General features: G+C 37.0%; 2 protein-coding genes across 5 annotated transcripts in view; one reads left to right on the top strand and one right to left on the bottom strand.

Moving 5' to 3' along the window:
• The window catches only part of PFDN1 (prefoldin subunit 1), a 64408-nt gene extending 48723 nt beyond the window's left edge, over positions 1 to 15685 (top strand). The window contains exon 4 of the mRNA XM_051978543.1: positions 15265 to 15685. Within this exon, the coding sequence (XP_051834503.1) occupies positions 15265 to 15348 (84 nt within the window). The 3' untranslated portion in view covers positions 15349 to 15685. The remainder of the gene's footprint in view (positions 1 to 15264) is intronic.
• A 1621-nt stretch (positions 15686 to 17306) lies between these two features.
• Positions 17307 to 19417, bottom strand: part of CYSTM1 (cysteine rich transmembrane module containing 1) — a 107405-nt gene continuing 105294 nt past the window's right edge. For all 4 annotated transcript variants that reach the window (XM_051978540.1, XM_051978541.1, XM_051978538.1 and 1 more), the window contains exon 3: positions 17307 to 17819. In XM_051978540.1, coding sequence (XP_051834500.1) covers positions 17713 to 17819 — 107 coding nt within the window. In that variant the 3' untranslated portion in view covers positions 17307 to 17712. The remainder of the gene's footprint in view (positions 17820 to 19417) is intronic.

The following is a 19417-nucleotide window of genomic DNA, read 5'->3' as shown; positions in this document are numbered from 1 at the left end:
GATCATTAAAATATTTTCTTGGAAGTCTGATTGGTATAGCACTAAATAAATAGATTAGTTTAGGGAGTATTGTCATCTTTATTATGTTCGCTTGGCCGATCCAAGAGCACTTAATATTTTTCCAATTATTTAAGTCTGACTTTATTTGTGTGGAAACTTTTTTGTAATTTTGTTCATATAATTCCTGACTTTCCTTTGGTAGATAGATTCCCAAATATTTTATGCTATCAATAGTTATTTTGAATGGAATTTCTCTTTGTATCTCTTGCTGTTGGATTTTGTTGGTGATGTATAAAAATGCTGAGGATTTGTGGGGATTTATTTTGTATCCTGAGTAGGGTTAGATTATTGACAGTTATGTAGTTTAAGTACTCTGATCTGTAATTTCATTGATTTAGGTTTCCTCTCCAATAACACAAAATACACAACACACCCATAGATAACCATCCTGTCTAACTCTTGTCCATATCTTTTAAATCTGGCATAAAGGAAGTCCACCCTAAGTACTGGGAGAATTTACTCTAATTTTCTTAAAAATCATCGTGAAATATGTGAACTCTTTACTGGTTAATTCTCATTCTTCCCACATGACCAGTCCATCTTTTTGGTTACTCTTCATATGACATCCTTTATATCATTTCTCTTTAATTCTTCTTTTGCATTGCGTTGCCTTTGTGTGGGATGGTATCAACCACAAAAAGAATCACAGACTCCTGGTGTAAGAAAAAATAAAAAGGGGTTTATTATGATTTCACCAGAAAGAGCATCTCCTATCTGACAAGGTGTTTTGTCAGTAAAATAAGAGTGCAAAGCATAACAGCAAAACACCATATTAAATAGAATAGAAGCCTCCCTCATCATTAGCTTTTGTCCCATTGTTTGTGGGAATCCAGGCTTACACCCTAAATCTGGACATCTATCTCAGAAACAAAAGAATACAAAGCAACTCTTAATTTAATTTAAATTTCGCTAGAGAATTACTATACAAGCAAATATCTTCCTCTAATAAGAGAATTCAAAGCCATCATCACCTTTAAAAGAAGTACTTAAATGCTAATTAAGAGCTGAAAAACTGGAGAGTTTCTATAGCTCTTTTTGTTATTAAACAGCTCAAGTCACTCTTTAAGGTTTAGTTTAAGGCTATATTCCCTAGAGAGGGTCTTCACTCATTTAATTCCACTTACTTTTGTGCCTACTATTTACTTCTCTATTGTTCTTTGAGTGATCCTCAACCTCAGTACTTCAGAAACTGTATTGTTATTTAGGATAACAAAACAATGAAAGAATTCTAGTATTAAAAAATGGAGTTTTATGTCAAGAAATTTGAGTGTCATTAAAGAATTCCAGTTTTTCAAAGGTGACCCAGCTCTTCTCCTTCCTTTGTTCCTATCCTGAACCCAATTTACCATTTGTTTGCAGTGCCTACACTTCCTACTCAGGGGTCCTCAAACTACAGCCCGGGCCAGATGCGGCAGTCCCTCACCCAGGTTATGAAGTTTCTTTATTTAAAGACCCACAAAACAAAGTTTTTATTTTTACTATAGTCTGGCCCTCCATCAGTCTTGAGGGACAGTGAACTGGCCCCCTATTTAAAAAGTTTGAGGACCCCTATAATTGGAAAGTGGGCACACAGGTTAGTAGTTGTTGATTTGGGTGGGGGGGAGGAAAAGAGAGAATATATAAATTGTGACCTTTTCAAGTGTCTGGAAATCCATCTTTTGGATTTTTAGAGAATGAATCTCTCAAGATCCTCAAAAATGCCTTACCCCCAGCATAGATCATATCAGTTGTTACTTAATAAACAACTTTATATAGTATTGCACCATTTTTAGGGTGCTTTACAAATTTGATCTAATTTGATGCATTTGATTCTTACAACACCCCTGTGAAGTAGATGCTATTAATATCCCCATTTGACAGATGAGGAAATTGAAGCATAAAGCAGTTAAATGACTTGTCCATCCAGGGTCACCCAGATAATATGTAGGTTCTGTAGGTTGTGAATTAAGATCTTCCTGACTCCCAGGTTCCACCCTGAATCCCATGTGCCGCTTAGTTGTCTTTTGTCTAGTCCAGCATTTGTTTTAGTGTCTTATGCATTGGGGATATCTTTTTGTTTGACATGTTGAACTTCTCTGAACATTATTTTTTTGTTCAGTTGTTTTCAGTTGTTTGGCTTTTTGTCCCTACATTTGGAGTTTTTTGGGCAGAGAGTTGTATGGCTCAGAATGGTGAGTGGTCACCATTTAATAAAAATCTGGGGATATCTCTAGGAGCAAAACGAAAGTCTATTATACTTCTCAGAAAAGTGGCCATCCCTCCAGTTGGACAAGCAATTGAAAGGAGGAGGCACCTTCTGGGACAGGTTTTAAACTTTAAATAGTCCCTAATGCAAATACCCCTTCCATCACTGACCATCATCCTCATTGGCTGAGGGTCTTACATTCTAAACGTGGGAACTACCCAAGAAATTGAACTTTGGCCAATAAGTACATAGTTGCCCATATTTGATGGTGGTAGGAAGAAAATGATGTCATAGGAGGATAGCAGGAAGGGGAAGTAGATATGCCCCTGAGTCAATGCCCAAGGATCTTTAGGCCTACTCCAACTCTGGGGTAGATGAAGCCTTACTCAATTTTCACAACTGTTTTGAGAGATCTCACTCTATCTCATTCAGAGTGGTTTGCCATTTCCCTCTCCAGATCCATTTATAAATGATGAACTTGAGGTGCTCCAAGGCTGGAACTCTATCCATTACAACACCTAGCTGCCCGTTATAGAGCTTATCCTAAATGATAAACTTTGGAGCTTAATTATCCACCTAGGAAAAACCAATTGGATAGAAAAGGTTTCCTACCTCAACTGTTAATACTGAAATGAAGTTAGATGTACAGCTCATAAAGGTGATCCATCAGCTCATATATCTTAGGCAGAGTTAACACCTGGTTAGTGAACTGAACTATAATTTAATAAATGGAGGTAAATGGATTGGATTGTTTTTGAGGAACTGTAGTACTTTTTGATAGCCCTGAACTTCTTCCTGGGGAAAAGTTTGTCTTTTTAACAGCTGTATCCTTTTGGTGGTACTGTGTGACCCAGTAATAGAATACTGAAGTTACTGAAGAATTGAAGAGTTTCGGTCACCCAAAGTGTACTGGAGGGGGAGTCTTGTTACCAATTTGACAAGAGGGATAGATATTTCAGGATGTGAAGATCTCAGGTATGAAGAGGTATAGTAATATTTCATTACATTTATATATTACAATTTGTTTAGCCATTCCCCAGGTGATAGACAAAAAGTACCACTTAAATTACAACCTGAGAATATATCTGCCAAAAGGATTGATAGATTGGGGAATATGGACATTAAAGTGAGAAAAACTTATAGAACAATTTATATGGAAAGAGTTGAGAACTCTGGTCAGTCCAAAAGTCTGGTAATGAAATATACTATTTATTCTATACTATTCTGTATACAGAGTATAGTATACAGTACACTATATTCTGTATACAGAATATACTATTCTGACAGAGGTGATGAAGTCAAGATATACAGTGAGATCTATATTTTTGGACATAATTAAATGTGAAAATTTGTTTTGCTTGGCTGCATATATAATATAAGAATTTTATTTTTCTTTCAGTTTGTGGAGGATTTGGGGTAGGGAGAGGAAAGTTAGTGATATTTTCCAGTATGAGGGGGAAAAAAGGAAAAAGAAGAGGGTCATTGACTCATTTAAATATACATAAAATAGATGAGTAGAAAACATGATAAGAACAGATTTTAAAATAACGTTGAATTTTATTATTTACTCAGAATTCTGTAGCATTCAGCTTTTCTTTTAGTCCACCTCTCATACCACATTGCTTTTGGAAAAACTACTGCTTTAACAACATAGTCCTTTGTCAGTATGTGTCTGCTTTTTACTATGCTATCCAAATTTGCCATAGCCTTCCTTCCAAGGAGCAATTTAATTTCATGACTGTAGTTGCCATCTGCAGTGATCTTTGAGCTTAAAAAAATAAAATTTGACGTTGTTTTCCATCTTTTTCCCTTTGTTTGCCAAGAAGTAATAAGTAGTTGACAAGATCTTAGTTTTTTGATATTAAGCTTTGTGGTGAGCTTTTTCTTCTCAAAACGCAGCCAGGTGATAAAAGTTCAGATCTTTTATTATCTCCAATATAGCCCGGTTAGCTTAGAGGTCTATCTCTCTGCTTGGTTCCAAGAGCTCCCTCCGAATGTCACCAAATCCAAAGGTTTTGTCCTGTAGCCTCTGCCTCTGCTCTCTTCAGCCTCCAACCAGCACAGAGATGGAATGAATCTTTTGTTTCCTTCACTTGGGGCTCGGCTAGCTTTCTGGTGAGTCTTTCAGACCAGCTTGATCTCAGTGGGGGAAGTGCAGGAGCCCAGCCACCAACTACAGTGGTGTGAGATGAAGATGAATCTGGTTGTCCACTGAACTCTCAACTCGTAGCTTTTTCCTCAGAAAACTCTTCTTCTGCCACCAGCCAGCCAAGTGGAAAATATTCTGCCTTGCCTCGGAGAGAGGGCTTCTGGCGTAATTCCACTGAAATCTCGACTTGTAGCTTCTTCACTCTGAAAAACTTCTTTGACTGGCCCATTGAAGCTCCTTCAAGAGAGGGATTGTGGGTTTTCTCCCATAGTGCTCTCTGACCCAAAGAGCTTCAAGGGAGGTGTGAACTCATAAAGTTACAAAGTTTACTTTGTGAAACTCCCATACTTGTGAACTCCAATGAGTAAAGATGTGAACACAAGCCTTGTATTAATTAGTTCTACTTAGTACCTTGTTTCAGGTTCTGCCCAAAACATCTTCTTGTAAGATTAGATCAACTCTAATTAGTTAGCAGTTTGTAAGGATTCCAACAAAGCTTCAAGCCAGCTGTTATACTCACCTCTTTCACCCTCATCAAGAGACTTCTTAATAAGTTCTTCATTGTCTGCTATCAGAGTGGAATCATCTACATATCTGAAATTCTTGCTGTTTCTCCCTGCCACCTTAATTCCAATTTTTGATTCATCCAGCCTGGCATTTCCCGTGATGTATTCTGCATATAGGTTAAATAAGGTGATGGTAGAAAGCCTTGTTGTACTTGTTTTCCAATCTTAAACCATTCAGTTGTTCCATGTTTAGTTCTATTGCTTCTTGACCCACATAGAGATTCCTCAGGAGATACATAACATGATCTCCTACTCCCATCTCTTTGAGAACTTGCCACAGTTTGTTGTGATCTACATAACTAAAGACTTTAGTGTAGTCAATGAAGCACAAGTAGATGTTTTTTCCTTGAACTCCTTTGCTTTCTCTGTAAGCCAGTTAATAATTGACAATTTGGTCTCTAGTTTCTGCCTCTTCTAAAACCAACCTGCTCTTAAAATTCTCAGTTCACATATTACTAAAGCCTCATTTAAGGTTTCCTTGGCAAAGATACAAAAAGGTTTGCCTTGTTTTCCTCTCTCATTTTACAAATGGGGAACTGAGGCAAACAGGTTTCAGTGACTTACCCAACTGGTGAATATTTGTGAGCACGAAGATAGGTTTTACTGATTTCAGACCTGATGCTATCCACTCCACCATGCTGTGTAAAGTCCTTTACAGATGAAGTATAAACATAACCAATTTTTGTAGGATTCTTCCAGGCTTGAGGGTTGTATTATTCCTTTATTTACTATGAGTCAACAGGTTGATAAATTTTTGCTTGTTTCCTAATATTCACAAGTTCTGGTTCTAAAGTGGGAAGGCAACACTTGGAAATTGAAAGGGGATGAGGTAGGGAAGATGCCCTCTTGGGGAGCATGGGGAGCATGGGGATAAAATCTTGTGTGAAGCCATCTTGATTTTTGCAGTTTGGTTCTGCCTGTGTTATATAGAGATTGGAGTTTTTAATATACTTAGGAATGCCGAAGACAAGATGGGAAAAGAGTGGTAGAAATTACACAATAATTTTATCTGAAAGCATTTGAAATAAAGAGAAGAAATAGTTATTCTTTGTGTGTGGACAGTTCTAGTAACTCATTTCTTTTGATGTGTCTTTGTATATTTTTAAAATGACAGATTTTCTTCTCCCTTCCCCCCCTACTCCAACTCTCCATGGCAACACAGTACCCAAGGAGATTGTGAATTATTTCTCCTTTTGTAAATACAAAAAGAAAGACCTGAAAATTAAAGAAAAGAGAAAATGAAAACCACATTTCTACATCATATTTGCAAAGAGAAATATGACTTGGGTGTTTTTTTTTTTTATTACTTCAATGTCATTATAACTTTAATTAGTGTTATGTCAGCTACTTAGATCAGAGTTAATAAGTATATTAACCTCCTTTCTGTTTGCTCTGTATCTATGGTAACTTGGTGGGTGTGGAGTTGGGGACAAGTAGCATCTGTTAGATTATGGTCCATGTACTGGTGAATGATTTCATCACAGTCCAAACCATGCATCCCCCCCCCCAAAAAAAAAAAAAAAAATTGAAGCAGTAGTTGTGTCATCCTCTAGGGAGTTTTGTCAGTTAAAGCAAGATATTTATTCTGCCTCTTACATGCCCCTCCATTATGTTCAAAACATATGAGAAAATTTTCAAGTAATTTTCTAATCTAAGGTTTTAGCTTTGGCTTTTTGGGAAGTATTATTTTACATAAATCTGACATTTTGCATATCTTCATATTTACCAATTTTTAAAGAAAATCAAAAGTTTGATTTGGAATAGGTCTTAATACTTAGCTTTAGGGAAAGGTTTTAAAATAATAAACAATTAGTTTAGTTGTTATTAGTGTATACTTGAGTTTTGGTTTGCCCTCTGATGACCCTGGGTAGTTCATAAAGTGCGGATGAATCATACTTCTGTGGTTTCAATGGCTTTGAGGTCTTCGTTTGTTTAATATTTTCACTGTCTCCAGGTGCTTTTATGGTTTTCTGCTAGCCATATATTTATCACCTTAGTTGTAGAAACACTTAATTTGATTGGAAAATAGTAATGTGATCTACACAAAGATTCTTTTCCCATATTTATTTCATTGTCTTTCAACTTCATTTTTACTCATTTTCTCAATGCTATTTAATTTACCTGCTGTTACTTTTCAGGTCATTTTAAGAAATTGATTGAAAGAGATTGCACCCTGTTTAGGTTTATATCACTGCCACTTTGAATATTTATGATGTCTTTTTCTTTATACACTATAGCCTTAATAATTTTAAAATGAGTAACATAGTGGGGGCTTAACTTTCTAGCTCTTTTCTCTATTGTGCAGCATTGTTAGGGATTGGATCTTTTTTACCCCTTTGTGCTAATAGAATCTGATAGTCTAATTTTTGGAAAGAATGCTATTCTTAGAAGGTCTGGGTTTAATCTTTGGTTTTGTCATCAGTCACTTGTATAACCAAAGTGATGAGCAAGTCACAATCCAAGATTTTGAGAATTAAGAGAACTAAGGGGCCATCTTGTCCAACTCATACATAGTACTGATCAAGGGGTTATTTAGACTCTGCTTAACCATCAAGGAGGGGGAACCCGTTGCCTTTTTTTTTTTTTTTTTTGCTAAGATAATTGGGGTTAAATGACTTGCCAAGGGTCACATAGCTAGGAAGTATTAAAGTGTCTGAAACCAGATTTGAACTCAGATCCTCCTGATTTCAGAGCTGGTGCTCTATCCACTGTGCTACCTACCTGCTCCCTCTTTTTTTAATAAAAGTTTTTTATTTTTCAAAATACAAAGCACACTTCTGATACTAGCTTTGAGATCAGGAGCAAGTCATTTAATCTCTATACTTACAGCAGCTCTCTAGACTTTAATATCAAAGTTGATGGAGAGTTGACTCACACCCAGGCTTACCTCTGCTAAAAAAATCAGTTCTTACAATATTTGGTACACATGTCCCCCAGAAAGTCAGACTATGTGTCAGGTTTATAAAGAGTGTTATCACCAGTATTAATATAAGGTATATTGTATCATATCATGTCACATCATGTTAGCTATATTTTAATGTGGACTTGGAGTCAAGAAACCTGGGATCAAGTCCTGGCTTTTGTCATTTTAACAAATCACTTAATCACTTAACTTTTGTATCCTGATCTGTAAAATGGGAATAACATTCTTATTTCTACCTCACAGAGTTGTTAGGAAAGCACTTTGTAAACTGTAAAGAACTATATAAATGTGCACTAGAATTACTTTTATTGTTGAATCATTACTTCTTTCCTATTAAAAGTAAGGACTACAATTTTAGAAGAATTTCTATATAGTCTGTCTTCCATGAAAACAATACATTTGAAGTATAAAATGAAGGTATTCAGTAAGAGCAAATCTTGTGTAAGAAGTTTTTTATTTGTTTTCTTTTCAGATATCCATAGCTAAGAAAAATCTATTCTAATAGATTATAACCATAATCAAATTAGAACAAAATTTTTATACTTCAGATGGTCTAAAACCAATTTGTTGTGTGTGTGTGTGTGTGTGTGTGAGGAGTGGGAATCCAGGGAGAGGAGCAAGACATTCAAACTAGCACTGTTATAGAAAAAGAGAACAGGGTCTATCTTATGAAGAGAGGAAATGAAGGCAACATCTTACATTCCTGACTCGAAGGTAAAAAGCCAGACAGATGTGCAAGTAATGCTTGCTTGATAACTGAATGTAGTCATAAAATGATAGAACCCAAATAATATAAAGCTAGACAGGATCTTAAAGATCATCTAGCTCAATCCCTATTTTACACATCGGGAAGACATAGCCCCACTACTTCATAAATGAGGGGACTGAGGAACATTGACTTTCCTAAGAGCATATATATAATGTTAAAGATTGGGATTTGAACTCGATCTTCTTATTGCAGAAACAGATTTTTATTATTGGAAAAAGTGGCGTAGTGCTTCCTTGCTGGTGTTTATATAATTATCTCCCTGCTTTTTTTGAGCTATAGAAGTTGGTTATAAATGATGAATTCTCTAGGTTAACCACAATCTCAAGAAGCTTGATATATCATGTGGAGTGAACTTATTAGACCACAGTTTGTTTGGATTTGAAATGAATTCCTAGTTTCATTTTCATTTTCTTGCCAGATTCTGCTCTTTTGAGTTCTACTTGGTCTGTACTGTACTAACCTGCCCATGACTGTTCCCATTTCCTGTCTTTTTAGACCTCATTTCCCCATTTGTTTTTTAAACCACATGTATCTTCTCATTGAAAAACAACCTCTCACTATTCATTCTTTTCCTTCCTTCCTTCCTTCCCTTCTTTTCTGCCCAGTAAAGTGTACCTTCTGAACTTTTAGGGAAGTCTTGGTCTATTGCTTAAGTGATTAAATTGATGCATCCATGTAGACCACCGATATCATCTTTTAATGAATTAACTACTGTGCCATACATACCACAAAAATGGGGAAGCATAAAGACAAGTAGGAGAAACCCAAAGATTAATTTTTGATGAGAGCAGGGTGGGATCTGGCTTTCCTAGAGTCACTCAGGTGAAGGATATGAAACATTGAATAGTAAAAAGAGGGGCTTAATATGAACATCCCTGCACTCCCCACTCCATCTCGTTCTGACTCATGTCTCCCCTGATTAGCCTTTAAGGAACAAAATGGGAGAAGTATTAAGTTTAGAAAGAGAAAGCTCCTAGAAAAAGAAATCCAATGAGAAGATATCACAAGATAAGTTACATCAGTATTCTATTTGAGAGATTGTGTCATAGTAGAATAGTTCTAGAGACTTGAGCCTCTTCCTTCATGAGAACATTCTAGTTGTGAGAATGAAATACCAACCTCCTACAGGCTGACTCTTACGAACCACGGGGTTATGATGAGCTGTGACTTCAAGAATGTTCATTTCCCCTTGATCACATTGAGCCCCCACAGGAAATCTCAGTATTTTGTGTCAGGACATAAGGTACTGTAAGGACATTAGTATACACAGAAGTTTGTGGGTTTTGGTTGGTTGTGTCAGCCAAAGAACTTGCTGAAAAAATTGGCTTAAAAGTCTGTGGGAATTATGCTTAATATGTCAGCCATGTGCCATAACAAAGAGAGCAAATGATTTCCAACACTGCGGAGGATAATTCTGATCTAGAGTGCCTTCTGAGGTTTGTATAGCACTCCCTTGTTTCTCTTACTTTTTTGTAGCCTTTGTTGCTAACTTCAGGTAGAATCGTTCTTCCAATGTTCCTTAGATCAAGAAACACATAGAATTTATATTTTATGATGAAATGCTAATAACCTCCAGGGTTCTCTTTTTCTTCTTTGGAAAAGGCTTTGATTTTGCCAAGAATTTCTATAATTTTGAAATATTCAGTTTTCAGCAAATATTAAATTTGTGCTTTGGCAGCTTGGTGGTGCAGTAGAATCAGGAAGGCTCATCTTCCTGCGTTCAAATGTGGCCTCAGACAATTACTAGCTTTGTGACCTTGAGTAAGTCACTTAACTGTACTTCCTAGGTTTCTTTATCCGTAAAATGAACTGGAGAAGAAAATAACAAACCACTCCAGTTTCTTTGCCAAGAAAACTCTAAATGCTCTCATGAAGAATTGTCATACAATTGAAACATCTAAACAACAAGAGTGTACTGAGAAGTGTGTATTATGGGGCATTTGAAACACTGAAAATCATTTCTTGAAAAAGAGGAGTGTAAAAGAGAGGATAAGAACCTACCCACATGTGCAGAAATGTTTGTAGCAGCCCTTTTTTGTAGTAGCAAAGAACTGGAAACTGAATGTATGTCTGTGATGAATTAGTTATGGTATATGAATATTATGAAATATTATTGTTCCATAAGAAACAATTAGCAGGATGATTTCAGAAAGGCTTAAGAGAGACTTACATGAACTGATGCTAATTGAAGTGAATAGAACCAAGAAAATATTGTACACAGCAGCAAGATTATGCAATGATCAATTCTAGTGGCATGGCTTTTTTCAAGCATGAGGTGATTCAGGCCAATAGACAAGTCCAATAGACTTGTGATGGAGGAAGCCATCTGCATCCAGAAAGGAATTGTGGAAACTGACTGTGGATCAGAACATAGTATTTTTTTTTTTTTGGCCATTTTTGTTGTTTGCTTGCTTTTTGTTTTCTCATATTTTTTTCCCTTTTTGATCTGATTTTTTTCATGCAGCATGATAAATGTGGAAGTATGTTTAGAAGAATTACACGTTTAGCAACCAAAAAAAAAAGAGAGGGAGAGGTGAAGGGCAGTATCAGGGAGATCCATTTATCTCTTCAACACATACATGCATTTATTTAGCAATTGCTAAACCAGTGGAGCAGTTTTTCTAATAATTAAATGAATCTGGAGCATGCATTTAAAATTGAGTGCTTTATAGTGGAGTAAAATTAGTAGATTTTGCTGGATGGAATTGTGAAAAATTGATATTGGGTAGTAGAAGAAGTAGATTATGGAGTTGTTTGTTCCTTTCCCTGAGTATGCAGAATCTTATTAGGATAAAGGGAGACTTGTTGCATTTAATTTCAAAGTAATAAGGTTTGGGAACAAGTACGTGTTCATTTATATACTTTTACTTTGAAACCACTTGGTGGTTTAGTTAGGGACCATAAGGAAAATTGTGCAGAGCAGAACTTTTCTCTATTAATTGTGCAGAGTTTTAAGAGCAAATGAATGGTGGAAATTACCCCAAGGAATGTAATGTTTACATATGTTTTGCAGATAACACCTGAAAGACAGACTTCTATTTAGTAAGGTGCTAAGACATTAGTTGGAGGATTTACTTTTTCTGCCCCTGATATTTCTGCTTTAGCCAGTTACAGACTAATCTCTAAATAGAACCTCTGACTCAAATGGTAGAATTAGCCCAGTTGTTCTCATGTGTATTCAGCTGTGTTTAGTGCTTTTTCTTCTCATCTTAAGTAGTGGTCAGATAAAGGGTCAGGATACAGCTGTGTTAGTCCTTATTTGGGAGTGCCCAGTAATGATGTGGTAAAAGGAACATACTATGGATACAAGTATTAGAACTTTGAAGTTAAAGGAGGCCATTTCTAGCAATATTCATTCCCAGAAAAGAGTTGAGAAAATTTGCTGGAATCTTTCTCATATTGCCATCTGTGGGATTGAGTAATCCCTGGTTAGCCATATATGGTTTGTCTAATCTGCTGTCCCAATCTTTGTGAATTGGGTATATTAAAGGACTCATTGCATGATTGGGACAGCAAATAGATCCCTATGACCATCACATATCTCTTTGCTTTTTAAAGAGACATCTCGATAGTAATCTTTTTTAGTTTAGAAGATGATTTAATATGGCAGTAATGAGGGAACCATTCATGCAACCATTGATCCCTTGTTTGCTGTTGTTTTAAATCCATTGGAAACTTTATTTTTAATAAAAATTTTTTTTTAAGTTTACCAAAACCTATCCTTTTTCCTTAATCTACTCCTTCCCATCCTCTCTCCCTCATCCTTATAACAAGTGCATACAGTTTAGTAAATTTTACTGCTTTTATTCTTGGGACTTCTGATTTCCATTATGCAGACTTTGGTTGGATACTTATATGGGCTGTAAGAAGCATGATTATGGTGTGCAATAGTGTTGATTCCCTCAGTCTCTAGGAAGAAGTTTTGACAGATCTGTTATGAAAAGACTATTGAAATATAGTGTAGAAAACTTCATTGGGCATAAGAACAGTGTTTAAGAGGCTCAACAGTCTCCTGATTACACCTAGCTTAGTTTCTGACTCACTGACCCCTGCACTGCTGAGACCCATACCATGCCCAGATGGCACATGGCAATGTCTCTGTGCTGCAACTCCCATTCTCTGCAACACATTCTTTAGTGATGCGTCAGGAGTTATTTATATTAAACTCCTTTTTTACTCATCAAAAGCAAAGTCTAAGGGTTGTTTATCTTTCCTTAGCTAACAGAGGAAGTTTAAATTCCCACTGTGATATGGCACTGATATGTCTGTACCATGTTTAGTCATGTAAGTAAATGAAAATTCTTAGTGACAGTAATACATTTGCCTCTACATGATCATCATGATCACTGAAAAATATTTATTAAGCCCTTTGTTAAGGGTCTTGTTGGGGTACAGAAAGGAGATGAATTAAAGAGAAAGGAATTTGAGATCTGAAGTGGATAGACAAGACATTGGAACACAGGATAAAAGGTACAGAATTTACACCAAGTACGTACATACATTATAATACTCAACACTGTGAATAAATGCTTAAATTATTGGTTAAATCGTAGGATAAGTGTTGGGGAAGGATATATAGTAGAGAGGATATGTGGGGAGAAGTAAAGTAGAGTATTTGATTAAGGTAAAAATGGCAAAGTACTCCTGAAAAGATTTTTTAGGAATTATTTCTCTGCCCCAGTTAGTGCCTGTGCTTCATTCATGCCTAATACTTAATTAACATAAGATTCAATTTTGCATTCCTGAATTCCCAGGAATTTAAAGAATGCACCATTAATTTAATGGATGTGTTGTGGAGAGAAATTTATGTATCCTCCTCTACTTGGAGACACCATGATCGGTTCATGCCGGACACAGTAGGTACTTAATATTTATTGTCTGCCAGAGTTACAGGAAATCTTGGTTCTACATCACTGATTACCTGTTTTCATGAGCTAGTTCTCAGTCTCTAAGGGGAAAAAAAAAATTAGCTACGTAGTACTTTTGTGTCCTGGCCAGTGAGTATTTTGAAGATAGTTATTAATTAAATTCTGCACATATTTATAAAGAAATACAAAGGGACAATTCCATTTTGCTTACCAAAAAATCTCTCTTGATTCAAGCCATTTCACTTATAGTTTTAGGTTTGAGAACAAAGACAAAATTCCATAGTCAGGATTTAAGAAGAGTAGAGTATTTATAATACAGTAACAATTGTAATTTTCAGTATACCATGAAGAATCATTTCCTTCAAATTATTTAGTCTAGTCTAGGATGGGAAAGGGGATACTGCTCTTCCAGTTTACTCCTTACTCTGATGAGTTTCTGGGAGGATTCTATATGGCTGATCAGGCCTTTCTTTAAACTAGTAAGGCCTAGTAAGAATGAAGCAAAAGAATTTTGCTGTGGGCATTGTCTCCTTGAACTTTAGGGCTGGTAAGGTATTCTAATCAAGTCAAAACAAAGACTTTTGCCAAAGACAATAAGAAAATATTGTGAAGAGGGAATGGTTGGAGAAGGAGGCTTCTGGTGTTGCTTTTTTCTCATTAGTATAGTATGGATTCTTTCATCACAGGATTCATGTGGGGGGACTATTTTTACCATATCTTGAGATCTGGATCTCTGCAGGATTGGAAGCATAATTGGGACTGGATTCTAAAAAAAAGTTCGAATTCTGGGAAGGGTGAGAGTTTTAAGTAATTTTTGTTTCTGCTGATATCCAGGATCCCTAAGAGGCAAACCTCCTTAGTTTTTTTTTTTTTTTTTTTTTAAATATGGCTTCTGAAGGAAAAGGCTGGGAGAAAGACCTCTAGCCAGGGGATCCAAAGAGAAGTAAATTTCTGAAGGTTCCTTCAAATTCACAATTGTCGATCTTTGTCTAGATTTCTGGCATGGAATAATTTAATGAAAATAGTAGATTTCAGGCTTGAATGATGTGGTTGCGTGGTATCATTCTAGTGCTCTGAGACCAGCTGGTCTCCCTGGGCACAGCTTTTAGTGTTGTTGATGCTATTGCATTCATCAGGCGCCTGGCCCAAGCCATGGAAAACCTTGAGAGGAGACTGTCTGCTGTGGGGCAGGAGCTTTGTCCTGGAATTTCCTGGCCTTTGTGTGCTACAGCCTCAGTGTTATGAGATTTGTTTTTAGTGTTAACTTCCTTTTGGGGGAAGAGTTGTGTTGCCAGTCTTCCAACCTGCACATTCTGTTTCCTGTGCCAAGTAACCCTTCACTCTTGGGCAAGCAGGCTTCTACCTACCTCTCCCCAGCTCTCTTTTGCTGTTAGGCACTTAAAATTGTCTTCTTAAGCTCCTTCCAAGTCTTCCTCCTCATATTGGATAAACTGGCTTTTAAGAAAAGCAATTCCCATTATCTCAGGTCCCCCTGAGTTAGTGCCTTCAGGCATGGCATGTTGGACTATTGAGAAGGTTCTGGGAAATTGAGGCAGCTGGCCCCCACCAATGCTCCTGTGCTTTACTGGAGGCAACCATATCTACCAAGCCTGCTATGGCTTGAAGAAGCTGTAAGTTCTTTAGGAAGTGGCTGGACGTCTTTGAAGGGCCAACGGACGAATGTGACATCATCAACGCTTTCCAGCACCCTGATTCTAATTATATTTTTTCCCTCACTTTACAGCAGAGAAAATCATACCTTGAGCGCAGTGTGAAGGATGCAGAGGACAACATTCGGGAAATGCTGATGGCCAGAAGGGCACAGTAAAAAGTACCATGAGAAAACCTATATATAACCCCCTTCCTCTGCTCCTGTTGGGTATGGCAGAGCAGCAGACTGTTGGCTTTTACCTGGAGGACGTTTTGGAAACTCTGCTTTTATTTGGACCACAGTTAGGCCTCAGCCTTTATGTGGTAGCCATCCTGTACCTCTGGCTGAGCCAATTGCATATCCTTGGCCTGGGGCTTGATCATGACCTACTGAGGGTGAAAGAAAGAGGAGAATGAGGAGGAGGAAGAAAGCCCCGGGCAAAGGAAGTACCCCCTGCCCAATGACTACAATGTTACCATTTTTATTACACAAATAAAAGTTATCCATCCCCTTCTTCCAAGTCTGCTTTTCCTGTGAGATTTGCTGCTTAGGGAATGGGAGGGAAAGGTACTTCTACTATTTTATAATCAAGATTTCTTGACACTCCAGTTATTGCTTCTTCAGCTTTTTTCCTAAGGCTTCCTTTTCTTATTTTTAGCTCTTTTATTTTATTTTTCTAGTCCACATATGTAAAATGAGATTGACCTGGTTTCCTTCAGTTTTAACATTCTAATCTGTTCCTCCCTAAGAAAATGAGATCTGTCTTGTGTTCCTCCTTTATTACCTAATTTTTTGCCCCCTGTAGCCTTGAGAAAAATCTTCATTCCTGAGAAACTTCCCTACTCTGCTTCAGAATATGGAAAGAGATGATGAGAGATGGATGAGAGAGATGAAAGGGAAGATATTTAGGGGTCCATTTATCCTGATTAATGAGCAAGAAAGTGACTTCATTTTTGTGTGGCAATATCTTTAGATCTTGAACCTTTGTGGCTATGGAGGATAATTACATTGTGACAGATTTTTCCAATGGAGTTGGAGCCTACAAGCATCAAATCCAAAAGGATTTTGCTATGCAAACTTGGTGTTCTAGATAGCAAGACGTGAGGTTAGGGTTCCAGTAAAATGAGAGAGGTATCACCCTAAGAAAGGCTAGGGTCCATAGTGATCTCCTTTACAAAGCAAGGCTCGTGATAGATGTCAAGGTGCTAGTCAATGTTGCAAAATCCTAAGTATTTAGAATTTGTTGGGAAGCTGTGAAGATGTGATTTCCCCCCCTCTCCCCCTTCTGAATAAGGAAAAGGTCTCACTTGCAAAACAGTATTTGTAGTTTCAGATTGACTAAACTTGAGTTGGTTCTTTGCCGCTTTTGCTTCATGATTGGTGGTTTAGTGCCACTTAGTGGCTGGAGCTGGAATAAGTACTATAATTTGGTAATATGGGATTAGATTACCACTTGGAGGGCAGGCATTTTGCTTAATAGTGTTATAGCAGGGAATTTGTTTTCTCTCTGGGTATCTGGAGGCTTTCTATTCCTGAGAATGAAGAGCAAATTCCACCTAGCAACATATGTAGTTACTTAAGGTATTTTGAGGGCCACTCACTTCTGAAGCAGTGTGCCAGACAAGGAGCACCAGGGGCTCAGGAAGGATACAGCCCAATCAGGGCAGCAAAGGCCTCTGAGCAGGCCTTACAAAGAAATAGTATATGGAGGTATAAAGATTGGAATACACATAATGAGTGGGTCTGATTGATACAGTGTCTTCTATGCTAACAGACACCATATCTTTTACTGGCAATCTGCAAAGCAGTTTCCATTCCCTACCTACTAATTGGATTGTCTGTTAGGTAGTAGTCTTAGGCACTGATGTAGTTTCAGGGATTCTTTCATTGGCTTCATCCTAGTCTACCACCCAGCTTGGTTTCAGTGAGATATCCAACACAGAAATGTGAGGTATCTTTCCGAGCTTCTAGATGGTAGCCCCAAATTTTTAAAGTTTTGTCCTGGTTTTTAAATGATAAAGCAAATGGACAGAAATGCTTTTGGAATCAAAGCACTACAAAGGTCTGCCTCACTGTGCCCACAATATTATCCACAAATGTCATATTAACAAAAGGTTTTGATTTCTGGTCTGGTCTTTGAATTTTGAAAATTTTTATTGACAAGGGAATATCGAAACATAATTAAGGAGTTAGGAAAGAAATCATTCCGTGGCTTGTATTGTTGCATATTTTGCCACCGCCATAAACAGTACAATTTAATATGATAAATATAAATTTCATATTCAAGCCTCTGGCGAAAAAAATCACTTATCACATTTGTTAAAGTTTAACAACAACAAAAAAATAGAAAATTAACATTAAAAAGATCATGTTACTAACTTAAATGGCAAAAATCACTACAATCTAGGATTCCATTAGGCTGTAATTGAGATGTTTGTGCAGAACCTGTCATCATTCATTATAGCAAGAGAAAGAGATCAGGACTCAGAACTCCATCATCTGAGGATTCAAAGCCTTCTGGTAAGAAGAGGTTGAGAGTGGTCAAGTGAGCATGTCCCAAAGGCAACAGCAACAGAGAGCAGTCCAGCAAGCTGTGAGGCAGGAAACTTGGCCTGTGTCATTCCTTCTTTGGTCTTCCACTACATATACTGGGGAAGAAAGAGAAAGGATAAGGGAAAAAAAAAATTGCAATCAAAGTCTTAATTAATGTGTATTAGAGCACAGTTTCTTAAACTTTTTCCACTTGTGACCCCTTTTTGCCCGAGAAATTTGTGTGAGAATGACCCTGGCTATAGAGGTATATAAAGTAGGTAGCAGATATTGAAAATGCTACCTTTCAAACATTTACTGATAATAAATTTTGCAAATTTTGCATTAATATATGAGACTCCATATAGGGTTGCAAACTACAATTTAAGAAGGTTGGGTCTTGGAAGACTTAGTGCAAACAACATAGCCCTAGACTTGCCTGCTTACTAGTTTTTAAACTGGTGATTGTTAACAGATGTAAGTTTTCACATACATACAAAATAGTAAATGCACCATCATTTGTTGGTGAGACAAATTGTAATGTATGGTTACTATAACCAGTAAATGAATTTTAAACTGAATGTTATATTACCTTTTAAGAGTTGAGTTAAACAGAAAAGAACTGAAAATTTTTTTTAAAAAAAAAATTGAGCCTCTTACAATCTTTCAACCCTCTTTGCTGATAATGCTCTAGGGTAATAATTCTCAAATTCAGGGACCACTCCTTGGGACCTCTTCTGGGATGGGGGGAAGGGAGCAAGGTGGATAGTATTTTTGAAGTCAAAATTATTTTTATATAATACTAAGGTATTTTAATTTCTGCTAATGTAAGTATTGGCTCTAGAAAAGCTCTTAGAAAGGGGTGTCCAATAATTTTTAGGAACATAAAGGGATCCTGAGGTCAGAAAATTTGAGGAGTACTGCTTGTAAGACCAGGGATTCAGAACAGAATTAAAGACTACAGAATCATTCTTCTGGAAGCTAAATCCTGAATAGAAGGAGAGAATGCAAGGGAGGACTTCAGAGCATTTTCTTAGGATTCAAATTTCCTTACTTCTAATTCAGTGAAAGAATCACTTCTCCATAATATGTGTTTAAATAATGTAGTCATTCTAATGCTGAATTCCAACAAACTTCTTTAATCTTCCTGGAGTGTGATATCAAGACCTTTCATCTTGCACAATTTATCAAAATAAAATACAAATGAGACTTTTCAAACCACCTGTGTATGCTGCTCCCTTTCAATAAACACTAAACAACTGATTATTCCTTTCTTGTGTTATGACTGCTTCCCTGAACTTAAAGCAGAACCTTTCCCTCCCTCTTCACTCCCAGAAATAGAAAGCTAGACTTATCAGCAACTTTTTACCTATGATTCTGGCTGGAGGCTGGGTCATCTTTGTAATGATCTCTATGTGGTCGCACCCCTTTGCCCTGATTCTTCTATGGTGGATGACTCCACATTTCATCCTAGGGCTTCTGGTAGCCTCAGAAAAAGGATCATCCCAATTGCTGTATCAGGCTGGACTGAAAGTTTCCACCCTTAACCGAACTACTACCATTTGACATGAGGGAAGCAGTCCTGTTTTTTGTCTTAAGACATCTGCCCTCTGTCCTCTCCCTCCTCAATTGAGCTGCTTTATCAGGGAACTATTGTAACAAAAATCACAATAGTAAATGCAGGCTGACGCCTGTCTGTTTCATGTATTTTTTTTTT

This window comes from Antechinus flavipes, chromosome 2 (genome assembly GCF_016432865.1).
Source record: "Antechinus flavipes isolate AdamAnt ecotype Samford, QLD, Australia chromosome 2, AdamAnt_v2, whole genome shotgun sequence".
NCBI classification, from domain to species: domain Eukaryota; kingdom Metazoa; phylum Chordata; class Mammalia; order Dasyuromorphia; family Dasyuridae; genus Antechinus; species Antechinus flavipes.
This window is presented reverse-complemented; position numbering and strand designations above follow the sequence as displayed.